The sequence below is a fragment of the Oncorhynchus clarkii genome, chromosome 6 (assembly GCF_045791955.1).
Source record: "Oncorhynchus clarkii lewisi isolate Uvic-CL-2024 chromosome 6, UVic_Ocla_1.0, whole genome shotgun sequence".
NCBI lineage: Eukaryota > Metazoa > Chordata > Actinopteri > Salmoniformes > Salmonidae > Oncorhynchus > Oncorhynchus clarkii.
In genome coordinates, this window is record NC_092152.1 from 33,762,972 (window position 1) to 33,780,664 (window position 17,693).

The following is a 17,693-nucleotide window of genomic DNA, read 5'->3' on the forward strand; positions in this document are numbered from 1 at the left end:
GGTGGGCAGTCTATGTTCGTTTTTCTATGTTTTGGGTCAGTTCTATGTTTTCGGCCTAGTATGGTTCTCAATCAGAGGCAGGTGTCATTAGTTGTCTCTGATTGAGAATCATACTTAGGTAGCCTGGGTTTCACTGTTTGTTTGTGGGTGATTGTTCCTGTCACTGTGTTTGTTGTCACAGGATAGGCTGTATAGGTTTTCACGTTCCGTTTGTTGTTTTGTAGAGTTAAGTTATTTCATGTATCGTTCAGTTTCCATTAATTAAAGAACATGAGTAACCACCACGCTGCGCTTTGGTCCGCTTCTTCTCCTCCTATAGACGAACACCGTTACAGAATCACCCACCGCAACAGGACCAAGCGGCGTGGTAACGGGCAACAGCGGCACAAGGAGGAATGGACTTGGGATGATGTGTTGGACGGCAAGGGTTGCTACACATGGGAGGAGATCCTGGCGGGAAAGGATCGCCTTCCATGGGAACAGGTGGAGGCAGCGAGGAGAGCAGAGGCAGCCGGAGAGAGGAGCCGGCGATATGAGGGAACACGGTTGGCAAGGAAGCCCGGGAGTCAGCCCCAAAAATTTCTTGGGGGGGGGCTAACAGGGAGTATGGCTACGCCAGGTAGGAGACCTGAGCCAACTTCCTGTGGTTACCGGGGGGCTAGAGAGACCGGGCAGGCACCGTGTTATGCTGTGGAGCGCACGGTGTCCCCAGTGCGGGTGCACAGCCCGGTGCGGTACATTCCAGCTCCGCGTATCGGCCGGGCTAGAGTGGGCATCGAGCCAAGTGCCATGAAGCCGGCTCTACGCATCTGGTCTCCAGTGCGTCTCCTTGGGCCGGCTTACATGGCACCAGCCTTGCGCACGGTGTCCCCGGTTCGCCTGCATAGCCCAGTGCGGGCTATTCCACCTCGCCGCACTGGCAGGGCGACCGGGACCATTCAACCGGGTAAGGTTGGGCAGGCTCGGTGCTCAAGAGCTCCAGTGCGCCTGCACGGCCCGGTCTATCCATCACCACCTCCACGCACCAGCCCTCCGGTGGCAGCTCCCCGTACCAGGCTGTCTCTCCGGCCCATCCTTGCAGGGGCTCTCTCCTCTCCAGCGCTGCCGGAGTCTCCCGCCTCTCCGGCGCTACCAGAGCCTTCCTCCTCTCCAGCGCTGCCGGAGTCTCCCGCCTGTCCGGCGCCTCTGCCGGAGTCTCCCGCCTGTCCGGCGCCTCTGCCGGAGTCTCCCGCCTGTCCGGCGCCTCTGCCGGAGCCTCCCGCCTGTCCGGCGCCTCTGCCGGAGCCTCCCGCCTGTCCGGCGCCTCTGCCGGAGCCTCCCGCCTGTCCGGCGCCTCTGCCGGAGCCTCCCGCCTGTCCGGCGCCTCTGCCGGAGCCTCCCGCCTGTCCGGCGCCTCTGCCGGAGCCTCCCGCCTGTCCGGCGCCTCTGCCGGAGCCTCCCGCCTGTCCGGCGTCGCTGCCGGAGCCTCCCGCCTGTCCGGCGCCGCTGCCGGAGCCTCCCGCCTGTCCGGCGCCGCTGCCGGAGCCTCCCGCCTGTCCGGCGCCGCTGCCGGAGCCTCCCGCCTGTCCGGCGCCGCTGCCGGAGTCTCCCGCCTCTCCGGCGCTACCAGGGCCTTCCTCTTCTCCAGCGTTGCCGGAGCTTCCCGTCTGCCCAACGCCGCCAGCGCCGCCCGTCTGCCCAGCGCCGCCAGCGCCGCCCGTCTGCCCAGCGCCGCCAGCGCCGCCCGTCTGCCCAGCGCCGCCAGTGCCGCCCGTCTGCCCAGCGCCGCCAGTGCCGCCCGTCTGCCAGGAGCCGCCAATGCCGCCCGTCAGCCAGGGGCCGCCAGTGCCGCCCGTCAGCCAGGGGCCGCCAGTGCCGCCCGTCAGCCAGGGGCCGCCAGTGCCGCCAGTCAGCCAGGGGCCGCCAGTGCCGCCCGTCAGCCAGGGGCCGCCAGTGCCGCCCGTCAGCCAGGGGCCGCCAGTGCCGCCCGTCAGCCAGGGGCCGCCAGTGCCGCCAGTCAGCCAGGGGCCGCCAGTGCCGCCAGTCAGCCAGGGGCCGCCAGTGCCGCCAGTCAGCCAGGGGCCGCCAGTGCCGCCAGTCAGCCAGGGGCCGCTAGAGCCCCTCCGCCCGGAGCAGCTGCCCCTCCGTCCCGAGCAGCTGTCCCTCTGTCCCGAGCAGCTGTCCCTCTGTCCCGAGCAGCTGCCCCTCTGTCCCGAGCAGCTGCCCCTCTGTCCCGAGCAGCTGCCCCTCTGTCCCGAGCAGCTGCCCCTCTGTCCCGAGCAGCTGCCCCTCTGTCCCGAGCTGCTGCTTCACCTCTGTCCCGAGCTGCCCCTCTGTCCCAAGCAGCCCCTCTGTCCAGTGGGGTCATTGAGAGGGGTGGGCATGGGGAGTAAGCCACGGAGGCGGACAATACGGCGGACTAAGACAATGGCGAAGTGGGGTCCGCGTCCCGCGCCAGAGCCGCCACCGCGGACAGACGCCCACCCAGACCCTCCCCTATAGGTCAAGGTTTTGCGGCCTGAGTCCGCACCTTTGGGGGGGGGTACTGTCACGTTCTGACCTCTATTTCCTTTGTTTTTGTATTTATTTAGTATGGTCAGGGCGTGAGTTGGGTGGGCAGTCTATGTTCGTTTTTCTATGTTTTGGGTCAGTTCTATGTTTTCGGCCTAGTATGGTTCTCAATCAGAGGCAGGTGTCATTAGTTGTCTCTGATTGAGAATCATACTTAGGTAGCCTGGGTTTCACTGTTTGTTTGTGGGTGATTGTTCCTGTCACTGTGTTTGTTGTCACAGGATAGGCTGTATAGGTTTTCACGTTCCGTTTGTTGTTTTGTAGAGTTAAGTTATTTCATGTATCGTTCAGTTTCCATTAATTAAAGAACATGAGTAACCACCACGCTGCGCTTTGGTCCGCTTCTTCTCCTCCTATAGACGAACACCGTTACAGTCACTCCCACTCCTCTTTCTATGGAATAGCTTTAATTTCTCAAAACAAGAATAGACTGACGAGTTTCAGAAGAAAGTTATTTGTTTCTGGCCATTTTGAGCCTGTAGTCGAACCGACAAATGCTGTGCTAACATAATTGCAAAAGGGTTTTCTAATGATCAATTAGCCTTTTAAAATGGTAAACTTGGCTTAGCTAACACAACGTGCCATTGGAACACAGGAGTGATGGCTGCTGATAATGGACCTCTGTATGCCTATGTAGATATTCCATTAAAAATCAGCCGTTTCCAGCTGCAAAAGTCATTTTCAACATTAGCAATGTCTACACTGTATTTCTGATGAATTAGATGTTATTTTAATGGACCAAAAATGTGCTTTTCTTTCAAAAACAAGGACATTTCTAAGTGACCCCAAACTTTTGAACTGTGGTGTATATGTATAACTGATACACACTACTTGTTAATGTTTTTAAATGTATGTAATTGTCAAGACTTTTGTCTGTAATGTCTAAATCAAATCACTATCATCCAAAACTGAGATTTGTGTGCAAGAGTTCGTCATGACTTACACTGTGTATACAAAACATTAGAAACATCTTAATATTGAGTCGCACCACCTTTTTCCCCCAGAACAGCCTCAATTCATCTAGGCATTGACTCTACAAGGTGTCGAAAGCATTCCACAGGTTTTCTGACCCCTGCTGACTCCCATGCTTCCGACAGTTGTGTCAAGTTGCTGCATGTCCTTTGGGTGGTGGACCATTATTGATACACACAGGAAACTGTTGAGCGTGAAAAACCCAGCAGCGTCGCAGTTCTTGACACACTCAAACCTAGTGCCCCTGGCACCTTCTACCACACCCTGTTCATAGGCACTTACATTTTTTGTCTTGCCCATTCGCCCTCTGAATGGCACACATACACACTCCATGTCGATGGTCTCAAGGCTTAAAAATCCTTCTTTAACACGTCTCTTCCCCTTCATCTACTCTGATTGAAGTGGATTTAACAAGTGACATCAATAAGGGATCATAGTTTTCACCTGGATTCACCTGGTCAGTCTATGTCATGGAAAGAGCAGGTGTTCCTAATGTTTGTATACTCAGTGTACTTGTGGGTTGGGTTTTGATTTTGACAATGCCCACTTGCCCACAACCATGGGATAAACAGCTGTGGTGATTGCGGTCTATTCAATAGTATGTCAGATCACACAGACAGGGAGACAGACCTGCCTGGCAGCACAGTGGAGACAACTTTTTTTATAGAAGAGAACACATCACATATTTTTGAACTTGAGAAATACTGCACCAAACACATTAGCTAGATTCAAAAATGAATTACAGATTTATTGAGTTCTCTTAAATTAATTCTGCCAATTTTGAGGAAGTGATACTGGCTTTGTAGCTATGGTGTCTCATGGGGGACAAAGATCAGTAACTGCCACATTGAACCAACACCCCCAAGATTGAAATCTTATTTTTCTTAATGAGAAACAGAAATACCCATGCAGAATTGGTGCGTTCAGTCACTCTTTAAAGAGGGTAGTGCATAATGCTGCTACTACATCCAGTGATGCTAACTGCTGCTCTCTGCTACTGTCCCCCAGGTATTAAGGGGACGTACCAGGGTCTGACGGCCACCGTCCTGAAACAGGGCTCCAACCAGGCCATCCGCTTCTATGTCATGACCTCCCTCAGGAACTGGTACAAAGGTACGGGAGTGTCAGCCATCATTATCAGGATTCCAGGGGCCATATGTATCAAGTGTCTCATAGTAGTAGTGCTGATTGGGGATCAGCTTAGCCTTTAGATCACAATGAGTATGATTGCATCGACAGAAGGGACCTGATCCACTCCTACTCTGACACGTTTATGAATACCGGCCCTGGATGCCTGTCGACACCACACAGACAATGCTGACCTCTAGTGGTCACCTGTAAAAAGGTACTCACTTTGATAAGCGTACTGTGTATATCCCACTTGGGTGAGTGTGAAAGAGCATTCTGTCCGTATCTCCTTTCCCCAGGGGATAACCCCAATAAGGCTATTAACCCTGTGGTGACGGGAACGTTTGGAGCCGTCGCAGGAGCAGCCAGCGTGTTTGGGAACACCCCCCTAGATGTCATCAAGACCAGGATGCAGGTACAGGATAGGGTACCGCTACAGGCACTTGTGTACATCTGAAAGGATTGAATGTGTTTGAAATACATGTATGGCGTAACTCCACCCCTGTCCATAACCCTGTGTCTTTCTCTCTCTAAGGGTTTGGAGTCTCATAAGTATAAGAGTACGCTGGACTGTGCCTTGAAGATCATGAGACACGAGGGTGTACGAGCGTAAGTGCACCACTATACACTTCTATACGATCAAACGTTATGTATAACTCCCTTAAGGAACCTAATGGTATTGTTTACTGCTCATTCCGTCTCATTCCTGAGGTTCTACTCCATAGAGATCCTGAGTTCTACGTATATGATGTTCTACTCTCCTTGTTCTGTGTTCTCTAGGTTCTATAAGGGGACGGTTCCTCGGCTGGGTCGTGTGTGCCTGGATGTGGCCATCGTCTTCATCATCTATGAGGAGGTGGTCAAGGTTCTCAACACGGTCTGGAAGACAGAGTGAGGGGGCAGGGCTGAAGCCTCTTCTGACCTCACTGGGCCAAACACGATGTGACTGGACAACTGAGCCTTCTACCAGTCTGCGTCTCAAACAACACCTTATTCCCTATATACAGTAGTGTGCTACTTTTGACCCATCAGGCTCCCATCAGGACCATCAGGCTCTGGTCAAAAGTAGGGCATTGTGTAGGGAATGGAGTGCCATTTCAGACGCATTCTACCCATAACTGTACTCACCAGCTGAGCTGTAAGCGGAGTGAAAGCTGTCATATGAATAATATCTATTTGGACATAGCCTACCTATTTGGATGCAGTGGTCACAAACCCTTGTCCCAGAGAGCTACAAAGTGTACAGGCTTCTGTTCCATCCCTGCACTAACACACCTGATTCTTCCAAACAAGGCCTCCATGAGTTGAATGAGGTGTAGCGCTAAACTAGGACAAAATCCTGCACGTAATGTCACTCTCCAGGACCTGGACTAAAGAACACTGAAATATATTATGTTTTTTTTTTTTATATCTACGTAAATTAATTACACTATCATAATGAGTTAACTGTATGGTAGTGGGTACCATATCATCCTGAGTTAAAGCATAGTGGTTCTGCCTTGACCTGAGGGTCTAGCTACAGTAACAGTTACAGTAGCAACTACATGAATTGTAACTTATACCCACCCTCCTTTTGAGAATTTATTACCAACCCTTTTATGCAATCATTTTACTTGTGTGATATGATTTGTATTTTTATAATGCATATTATGGTTGACTATTAATGTTTAATTGCTGAGTATATTGTTTTACTCAGTTCCAGATGCCAAGCCCATCCAGTAGCAAGCTGCCAAGTTGTGACAAATGATACTAATTATTGTCACAGTTCTACTGTAATACCACTCTCCCTTTTGGGCTGGCCATGGCTAGCGTCTTTTTCCTCAAGTGAAACGTATACATAGAGTAATATATTCTTACCAAGAGAAGAGAAAAATGGGTAAATAATATATATTGATTCATAATATATTGATCAGAGTCTTTTCAATGTACTTATTGAATGTTGAATGTGTAGTAACGAGTCTCTGTTTGAGACACGCTGTTATACTGTGCCGTGTTATGTACAGTTCTAACTTGGAAGCGAATGCTTCATGGTGTTAACATTACAGTACTGTATGGATTGGGTGGGTGGGTGCAAGAGGTCACAGCATTTTTTTTGTTCCTGTATGGTATATCCACAGATAGAACAATGAGACAGATATTTCACTGGATGTATAAATATGAAGCATCCACTTGGTGTTTCCATTCACTACCAAATATGGTAGTGAGAGAAAGCCCACTGGCGCGCAGTGGTAGAAAATGGAACGAGATGGATTATGGCCTACATTCTGCAAATGTTCTCATCGATGAAACATTTGATCTCAATACAGTTTTCTGTTCCCAAAACTATAACCTGTTATGAATAGAGTTGACTAAGTTTTGTAGACTTTAGCCATTGTCAAAGTTTTTTTAAATCATGTTGTTTAGAAGGAATGCAAAGTCATATTGGTTATCGCACCGGCCAAATTAACAGAGTAGGCGTTCCCTAACAGAAATATGCAGATGTTTTCTAGAACGCTAGCTCGTGCTTGGCTCTGCCCACCTCCTTGCTTGTTCTGCCCACTATGACTCATATGTTCCCATCTGAAACGACGGGCTGTGGTCTATCTTGATTTAGTTATAAAAAATCTTTGGTATATCACTACTGGTCTCCATTCGGGCTCAACCATACAGTAACTCAGGTTCCCAGCTCAGATTGCCTCCTGCCACAGATGGTTGCATTCCAGACAGTTCAGCATTGTTCTAAGTTGGAAACTTGAGGGAACCTTCCCATTCCAATTTTTTTTTTATCAATCTCATCTGGGTTTTCAGGGTCTTGATCATAAAGTGTATTTTGCCACAATCTTCAATTGCTATGTGTTGTAGTCATGGTAACATATGTAAGACCATTCTGAATCTGCACAAATATCTGCCCTGACGATTGTAGTCAAATCTATAACAAGAAAATATGGTTTTATTTAGCATCGATGGAATAGAAAAGGAAACGCATTACTTTGCTTTTAGAGCCTTTGTGTTGTCGGTAACAGTATACTGACTGTTTTGACTCTGCTTTTACATAGTGTTGTATATACAACATGTACTGTAAGGTATGGGAGGCCTCAGTCTCCTCCTCACCATATACTGTCTAAAATATCATAATCTCACCATCAAAATTAAATGGATGTCATTACAAATCCCTAGAGGAATGCACTGTGTTTCTTACGTTATTATAACCTCTAAATCTAAGGTGGTATTACACCAATAACCAATAAATAACCACTAAGTTTTTCCAATTGTAGGAAAATGTGTTGTTTGTGTGTGTGTGTGTGTGTGTGTGTGTGTATTTCCCTCCCTCCTACTCCCCTTTCATGAGGTCAGGGATATAATCACTGTAGCTGTCCCATCTGGAAATCTGAAAGTGAAAGAAACAATTAATTCATTTTTATAGTTACAGCACCATTATTTTGAGGTGGTTTATGCATTCAAACAAGAGAGTGTTACCTGGGGTTCATTCAATCTCAACTGAATAATGGCTCTGACTATATTTACAAGATAATGTTCGTGAATAGTAGCTGTGGTGGCCATATACAGTGCCTTCAGAAAGTATTCACACCCATTGACCTTTTCCACATTTTGTTACAAAGTAGCTTAAAATGGAGTTAAATGTCATTTTTGTCAACGATTTACATAAAATACTCTAATGTCAAAGTGGAAGAAAAATTCTAACGTTTATAAAAAACAAAACAAAAAAAACACACTAATATCTCTTGATTAGATACAGTGTAAGTGTTCAACCCTCAGAGTCAATACATGTTAGAATCACCTTTGGCAGCAATTACAGCTGTGAGCCTTTCTGGGTAAGTCTAAGAGCTTTCCACACCTGGATTGTGCAACATTTGCCCATTATTATTTTCAAAATTCTTCAAGCTTGGTTAAATTGGTTGTTGATCATTGCTAGACAACCATTTTCAGTTCTTACCACAGATTTTCATGAACATTTAAGTCAAAACTGTAACTCGGCCACTCAGGAACATTCACTGTCTTCTTGGTAGTAACTCCAGTGTAGATTTGGCCTAGTTTTAGGTTATTGTCCTTCTGTAGTTGTCACGTCCTGACCACAGAGAGCCTTTATTTGCTAAGGTGGAGTAGGTCAGGGCGTGACTGGGGGGTGTTCTAGTTTATTATTTCTATGTGGGGTTCTAGGTTTAATTTTCTATGTTGGTGATTTGTATGATTCCCAATTAGAGGCAGCTGGTAATCGTTGTCTCTAATTGGGGATCATATTTAAGTAGTGTTTATTCCCACCTGTGTTTGTGGGATATTGTATTTTGAGTAAGTGTATGTAGCACCGCTGTAGTCACGGTTCGTTGGTCGTTTCTTGTTTTGTTTAAAGTTTCACGTTTAATAAATTATGTGGAACTCAACATCCGCTGCGCCTTGGTCCGTCTCTACAAACAACCGTGACAGTAAGGTGAATTAATCTCCCAGTGTCTGACAGAAAGCAGACTGAATTTTGCCTGTGCCTAGTTAAATTGTTTGTTTTTTATCCCGAAAAACTCCCCAGTCCATAACTATTACAAGCATACCCATAACATGATGCAGCCATGCCATACCCATAACATGATACTTTAGTGCCTTGTTGCAAACAGGATGCTTGTTTTGGAATATTTTTTATTCTGTACAGGCTTCCTTTTTTCACTCTGTCTATTGGGTTAGTGTTGTGGAGTAACTACAATGTTATTGATCCATCCTCAGTTTTCTCCTATCACAACCATTAAACTCTGTAATTGTTTTAAAGTCATCACTGGCCTCATGGTGAAATCCCTGAGCGGTTTCCTTCCTCTCTGGCAGCTGAGTTAGGAAGTACGCCTGTATCTTTATAGTGATAACTTCACCATGCTCAAAGGGATATTGAATGTCTGCTTATTTTTTACCTTCTTTGTGAGGCATTGGTGTTTGTGGTTGAAACTGTGTTTGAAATTCCCTGCTCGACTGAAGGACCTAGCAGATGTGTGGGGTACAGAGATGAGGTAGTCATTCAAAATTCATGTTAAACACTATTATAATTCATGTGACCTGTTAAGCACATTTTTACTCCTGACCTCATTCAGGCTTGCCATAACAAAGGTGCTTGACTCAAAACCATTTCAGCTTTTCATTTTTTATTCATTTGTAAACATTTCGAAAAACATAATTCCATTTTGACATAAGACATTTTGTGTAGGCCAGTGACAAAAAAAAATCGAAATTGTATCAATTTTAAATTCAGGCTGTAGCAACAAAATGAGTAACAAGACAAGGAGTGTGAATAATTTCTGATGGCACTGAAGGTAACTGTATATTACTCTTCTATTCCTCTGGCTATGTGCAGTACACAAATCAGGGTGTGGATATCAGTCCTTTAGACTACAGTTGGGATAATTAGAGAATGTAATTTGAGTTCACCAGATTGTTATATGAAGTGTCTGTACCTGTATTTTCTATCCTGTTTTTAAACTTTTTCTTAGTCCTCTCATCAATTCCCTCTCATCTTGCATTTCTTTTATCTTCCTCGCATATTTCTGCTGCTTGCTCTCTCTCTCTCTTTAGTCTTTCTGAGGGAGTCGTTTGCCATCACTAGTGTTTGTCACATTCCTCAGATTCTGTATGACATTTTCCAGTCTTTTTTTATCTTTCTCCAGCTCTATCAAAGCTTTTACTCCTCCTTCATTCTCTCCTTTTCATCATCCACTTCCTTCACCCTCTTTATTTACTCATGCTCTCTCCCTTTCATTCTCTTTCTTTTCCTTCTTCACCAACTCCATCTCTTTTTCAATCTCTTCATACCACATATTTTTCAGTCTTCAACTTCTCCTTTAATCCAACTCCTTTCATATCCAGTCACATGCTTCACCTCCTCCTTCCTATGCCCAAACTCCTCTCTCCATCTCTTTTCCCTTTTCAATCTTCTCCTTCAATCCCTCCAATTTCTCTTTCTTAGCCTCTTCCTTTGCCTTCTCTTCCACATCTAAACTCAGTAACAAAATAAAAACGTCCTCACTGTCAACTGCGTTTATTTTCAGCAAACTTAACGTGTAAATATTTGTATGAACATAACACGATTCAACAACTGAGACAAGTTCCACAGACATGTGACTAAAATAAATTGAATGTGTCCCTGAACAAAGGGGGGGGGGGGGGGGTCAAAATCAAAAGTAACAGTCAGTATCTGGTGTGGCCACCAGCTGCATTAACCTCTTATGGCTGCATCCCTTGTTCTCAATTTCCGCCTGAAGACATACCCTAATCTAACTGCCTGTAGCTCAGCCCCAGAGGCAAGGATATGCATATTCTTGGAAACATTTGAATGGAAACATTCTGAAGTTTGTGGAAATGTTAATTGAATATAGGAGAATATAACACAGTAGATCTGGTGGAAGAAAAGAGAAAGAGCATGCGTTTTCTGTTTTTTATTGTTGTAGCATCATCTTTCACATGTACTAGAATAGCCACACAGTCAGATAGGATGCTGGAGAGTTTCAGACTGATACGTTTAAGGAATGGGAGAGCTACATGACATTTAGCATGAAGTCACCCAGGTGTCCCACACAAGTTGCCCAAATGTACCCAAGTGGCCAAATTGGTGAAATGACCTATAACTATATACAACAGTGCAAATAACTATATACAACATATCAAAAAGCAATTCTAACACACACAACAAAAATATTAAAATGTTTTTAAAAATATTAGAAAATAAATACACTGCTCAAAAAAATTAAGGGAACACTAAAATAACACATCCTAGATCTGAATGAATGAAATATTCGTATTAAATACTTTTCTCTTTACATAGCTGAATGTGCTGACAACAAAAATCACACAAATTATCAATGGAAATCAAATTTATCAAAGGTCTGGATTTGGAGTCACACTCAAAATTAAAAGTGGAAAACCACACTACAGGCTGATCCAACTTTGATGTAATGTCCTTAAAACAAGTCAAAATGAGGCTCAGTAGTGTGTGTGGCCTCCCTACAATGCCTGGGCATGCTCCTGATGAGGTGGCGGATGGTCTCCTGAGGGATCTCCTCCCAGACCTGGACTAAAGCATCCGCCAACTCCTGGACAGTCTGTGGTGCAGCGTTGGTGGATGGAGCGAGACATGATGTGTTCAATTGGATTCAGGTCTGGGGAACGGGCGGGTCAGTCCATAGCATCAATGCCTTCCTCTTGCAGGAACTGCTGACACACTCCAGCCACATGAGGCCTAGCATTGTCTTGCATTAGGAGGAACCCAGGGCCAACCGCACCAGCATATGGTCTCACAAGGGGTCTGAGGATCTCATCTCGGTACCTAATGGTAGTCAGGCTACCTCTGGCGAGCACATGGCGGCCCCCCAAAGAAATGCCACCCCACACCATGACTGACCCACCGCCAAACCGGTCATGCTGGAGGCTGTTGCAGGCAGCAGAACGTTCTCCACGGCGTCTCCAGACTGTCACGTCTGTCACATGTGCTAGGTGTGAACCTGCTTTCATCTGTGAAGAGCACAGGGTGCCAGTGGCGAATTTGCCAATCTTGGTGTTCTCTGGCAAATGCCAAACGTCCTGCACGGTGTTGGGCTTTAAGCACAACCCCCACCTGTGGACGTCAGGCCCTCATACCAACCTCATGGAGTCTGTTTCTGACCGTTTAAGCAGACACATGCACATTTGTGGCCTGCTGGAGGTCATTTTGCAGGGCTCTGGCAGTGCTCCTCTTGCTCCTCCTTGCACAAAGGCGGAGGTAGCGCTCCTGCTGCAGGGTTGTTGCCCTCCGACGGCCTCCTCCACATCTCCTGATGTACTGGCCTGACTCCTGGTAGCGCCTCCATGCTCTGGACACTACGCTGACAGACACAGCAAACCTTCTTGTCACAGCTCACATTGATGTGCCATCCTGGATGAGCTGCACTACCTGAGCCACTTGTGTGGGTTGTAGACTCTGTCTCATGCTACCACTAGAGTGAAAGCACCGCCAGCATTCAAAAGTGACCAAAATATCAGCCAGGAAGCATAGGAACTGAGAAGTGGTCTGTGGTTATCACCTGCAGAACCACTCCTTTATTGGGGGTGCCTTGCTAATTGCCTATAATTTCCACCTGTTGTCTATCCCATTTGCACAACAGCATGTGAAATTTATTGTCAATCAGTGCTGCTTCCTAAGTGGACAGTTTGATTTCACAGAAGTGTGATTGACTTGGAGTTACATTGTGTTGTTTAAGTGTTCCCTTTGTTTTTTTGAGCAGTGTATTTAAAAAAAACAATAGACCCTTTGGAAGTCTGCCTGTGCCATGTCCCATAGCAGTCTCTTTCTGATGTAAAGCAGAGGCAAACTGAACAAGTGGTGCAGGTGATGGGGGACTTCATGCGACACAGAACACAACGACGCCTCCATGCTGTGCCCTTTTGGCCCTGAGGCACAGTAATGAGTGCAGTAATGAACTATGGCATATGAACACCACTGGAGGCAGGAGTAGAGGGGGCAGAGGTAGAGCGGGAAGCTTGGCACCGGGGGCTCCCAGTCGGTGTCGCTATCACTGTGAAAGAAAACATTTAAACAAATATTTGTATTGTATGAGCCTTTTATCATCACATAAAATAAACAGATATGTATCGTATAGAGCAGAGGGAACAGTCACTAAGGTGAAGTGCTGTTCCATTCAACTCCGGCCATTGTTGTGGGCCTGCACTCCCCCGAACAGCACCCAATGGCTATTTCATATGGAAATGGCGAGGAGTAGCAGGCGCAGTGGCCATGTGTGTGTTTGCTGTTCTACTCCATTCCATTTGAATAAAAAAATTGAAAATATATACAGTGGGGAAAAAAAGTATTTAGTCAGCCACCAATTGTGCTAGTTCTCCCACTTAAAAAGATGAGGCCTGTAATTTTCATCATAGGTATCCAGAAAATCACATTGTAGGATTTTCAGGACCCTGTCTTTAAAATATAATTTTAAAAAATCTACAGTGCCTTGCGAAAGTATTCGGCCCCCTTGAACTTTGCGACCTTTTGCCACATTTCAGGCTTCAAACATAAAGATATAAAACTGTATTTTTTTGTGAAGAATCAACAACAAGTGGGACACAATCATGAAGTGGAACGACATTTATTGGATATTTCAAACTTTTTTAACAAATCAAAAACTGAAAAATTGGGCGTGCAAAATTATTCAGCCCCTTTACTTTCAGTGCAGCAAACTCTCTCCAGAAGTTCAGTGAGGATCTCTGAATGATCCAATGTTGACCTAAATGACTAATGATGATAAATACAATCCACCTGTGTGTAATCAAGTCTCCGTATAAATGCACCTGCACTGTGATAGTCTCAGAGGTCCGTTAAAAGCGCAGAGAGCATCATGAAGAACAAGGAACACACCAGGCAGGTCCGAGATACTGTTGTGAAGAAGTTTAAAGCCGGATTTGGATACAAAAAGATTTCCCAAGCTTTAAACATCCCAAGGAGCACTATGCAAGCGATAATATTGAAATGGAAGGAGTATCAGACCACTGCAAATCTACCAAGACCTGGCCGTCCCTCTAAACTTTCAGCTCATACAAGGAGAAGACTGATCAGAGATGCAGCCAAGAGGCCCATGATCACTCTGGATGAACTGCAGAGATCTACAGCTGAGGTGGGAGACTCTGTCCATAGGACAACAATCAGTCGTATATTGCACAAATCTGGCCTTTATGGAAGAGTGGCAAGAAGAAAGCCATTTCTTAAAGATATCCATAAAAAGTGTTGTTTAAAGTTTGCCACAAGCCACCTGGGAGACACACCAAACATGTGGAAGAAGGTGCTCTGGTCAGATGAAACCAAAATTGAACTTTTTGGCAACAATGCAAAACGTTATGTTTGGCGTAAAAGCAACACAGCTCATCACCCTGAACACACCACCCCCACTGTCAAACATGGTGGTGGCAGCATCATGGTTTGGGCCTGCTTTTCTTCAGCAGGGACAGGGAAGATGGTTAAAATTGATGGGAAGATGGATGGAGCCAAATACAGGACCATTCTGGAAGAAAACCTGATGGAGTCTGCAAAAGACCTGAGACTGGGACGGAGATTTGTCTTCCAACAAGACAATGATCCAAAACATAAAGCAAAATCTACAATGGAATGGTTCAAAAATAAACATATCCAGGTGTTAGAATGGCCAAGTCAAAGTCCAGACCTGAATCCAATCGAGAATCTGTGGAAAGAACTGAAAACTGCTGTTCACAAATGCTCTCCATCCAACCTCACTGAGCTTGAGCTGTTTTGCAAGGAGGAATGGGAAAAAAATTCAGTCTCTCGATGTGCAAAACTGATAGAGACATACCCCAAGCGACTTACAGCTGTAATCGCAGCAAAAGGTGGCGCTACAAAGTATTAACTTAAGGGGGCTGAATAATTTTTCACGCCCCATTTTTCAGTTTTTGATTTGTTAAAAAAGTTTGAAATATCCAATAAATGTCGTTCCACTTCATGATTGTGTCCCACTTGTTGTTGATTCTTCACAAAAAAATACAGTTTTATATCTTTATGTTTGAAGCCAGAAATGTGGCAAAAGGTCGCAAAGTTCAAGGGGGCCGAATACTTTCGCAAGGCACTGTAAATAACTTCAAATCAAATCAAATCAAATTGTATTTGTCACATACACATGGTTAGCAGATGTTAATGCGAGTGTAGCGAAATGCTTGTGCTTCTAGTTCCGACAATGCAGTAATAACAAGTAATCTAACTAACAATTCCAAAACTACTGTCTTGTACACAGTGTAAGGGGATAAAGAATATGTACATAAGGATATATGAATGAGTGATGGTACAGAGCAGCATAGGCAAGATACAGTAGATGGTATCGAGTACAGTATGTACAAATGAGATGAGTATGTAAACAAAGTGGCATAGTTTAAAGTGGCTAGTGATACATGTATTACATAAGGATACAGTCGATGATATAGAGTACAGTATATACATATGCATATGAGATGAATAATGTAGGGTAAGTAACATTATATAAGGTAGCATTGTTTAAAGTGGCTAGTGATATATTTACATCATTTCCCATCAATTCCCATTATTAAAGTGGCTGGAGTTGAGTCAGTGTCAGTGTGTTGGCAGCAGCCACTCAGTGTTAGTGGTGGCTGTTTAACAGTCTGATGGCCTTGAGATAGAAGCTGTTTTTTAGTCTCTCGGTCCCAGCTTTGATGCACCTGTACTGACCTCGCCTTCTGGATGATAGCGGGGTGAACAGGCAGTGGCTCGGGTGGTTGATGTCCTTGATGATCTTTATGGCCTTCCTGTGACATCGGGTGGTGTAGGTGTCCTGGAGGGCAGGTAGTTTGCCCCCGGTGATGCGTTGTGCAGACCTCACTGCCCTCTGGAGAGCCTTACGGTTGAGGGCGGTGCAGTTGCCATACCAGGCGGTGATACAGCCCGCCAGGATGCTCTCGATTGTGCATCTGTAGAAGTTTGTGAGTGCTTTTGGTGACAAGCCGAATTTCTTCAGCCTCCTGAGGTTGAAGAGGCGCTGCTGCGCCTTCTTCACGATGCTGTCTGTGTGAGTGGACCAATTCAGTTTGTCTGTGATGTGTATGCCGAGGAACTTAAAACTTGCTACCCTCTCACCTACTGTTGCATTCACAGATCATTGTAAAGGGTTTAAACACTGTTTCCCATGCTTATTCCATGGACCATAAACAATTAATGAACATGCACCTGTGGAACGGTCGTTAAGACGCTAACAGCTTACAGACGGTAGGAAATTAAGGTTACAGTTATGAAAACTTAGGACACTAAAGAGGCCTTTCTACTGACTCTGAAAAACACCAAAAGAAAGATGCCCAAGGTCCCTGCTCATCTGCGTGAACGTGCCTTAGGCATGATGCAAGGAGGTATGAGGACTGCAGATGTGGCCAGGGCAATAAATTGCAATGTTGGTAATGTGAGACGCCTAAGACAGCGCTACGGGGAGACAGGAACGAACAGTTGATCATACTCGCAGTGGCAGACCACATGTAACAACACCTGCACAGGATCAGTACATCCGGCCATCACACCTACGGGACCGGTACAGGATGGCAACAACAACTGCCCGAATTACACCTGGAACGCACAATCCCTCCAGCAGTGCTCAGACTATCCGCAATAGGCTGAGAGAAGCTTGACTGAGGGCTTGTAGGCCTGTTGTAAGGCAGGTCCTCACCAGACATGACCGGCAACAGCGTCGCCTATGGGCACAAACCCACCATCGCTGGACCAGACAGGACGGGCAAAAAGTGCTCTTCACTGACGAGTCGTGGTTTTGTCTTACCAGGGGTGATGGTAGGATTCGCATTTATCATCGAAAGAATGAGCGTTACACCGGGCCTGTACTCTGGAGCGGGATCGATTTGGAGGTGAAGGGTGCGTCATGGACTGGGGCGGTGTGCCACAGCATCATCGGACTGAGCTTGTTGTCATTGCAGGCAATCTCAGCGCTGTGCGTTATAGGGAAGACATCCTCCCTCATGTGGTACCCTTCCTGCAGGCTCATCCTGACATGACCCTCCAGCATAACAATGCCACCAGCCATACTGCTCGTTCTGTTCGTGATTTCCTGCAGACAGGAATGTCAGTGTTCTGCCGTGGCCAGCGAAGATCCCGGATCTGTTGGATCGAAGGGTGAGGGCTTGGGCCATTTCCCCCAGAAATGTCTGGGAACTTGCTGGTGCCTTGATGGAAGAGTGGGGCAACATCTCACAGCAAGAACTGGCAAATCTGGTGCAGTCCATGAGGAGGAGATGCACTGCAGTACTTAATAAATCCTCTTATGGCTGCGATCCCCGTACAGGGATCAAATTTCAGTGTGACAACTAAAAATACATCGTAACATTAAACATTCTTGAAAATGCAAGTGTCTTACATCCTTCAAAAGATTAGAATCTTGGTAATCAAACTACGTTTTCCGATTTAAAATAGCTATTATAGAGAACAAATACCATGCTTTTGTTTGAGAAGAGCAATCAACAACAAAAATATTTTCCACCATGACAGTTTTTACACATTCACATCTGAAGGTAAAATTATGACTTACATTCTG

At 45.9% G+C, this 17,693-nt stretch overlaps 1 protein-coding gene across 1 annotated transcript in view; it reads left to right on the forward strand.

Moving 5' to 3' along the window:
• Positions 1 to 6,109, forward strand: part of LOC139411037 (tricarboxylate transport protein B, mitochondrial-like) — a 32,478-nt gene extending 26,369 nt beyond the window's left edge. The window contains exons 6-9 of the mRNA XM_071156828.1: positions 4,531 to 4,635; positions 4,950 to 5,065; positions 5,186 to 5,259; positions 5,431 to 6,109. Coding sequence (XP_071012929.1) covers positions 4,531 to 4,635; positions 4,950 to 5,065; positions 5,186 to 5,259; positions 5,431 to 5,545 — 410 coding nt within the window. The 3' untranslated portion in view covers positions 5,546 to 6,109. The remainder of the gene's footprint in view (positions 1 to 4,530; positions 4,636 to 4,949; positions 5,066 to 5,185; positions 5,260 to 5,430) is intronic.
• Positions 6,110 to 17,693: the final 11,584 nt, after the last annotated feature.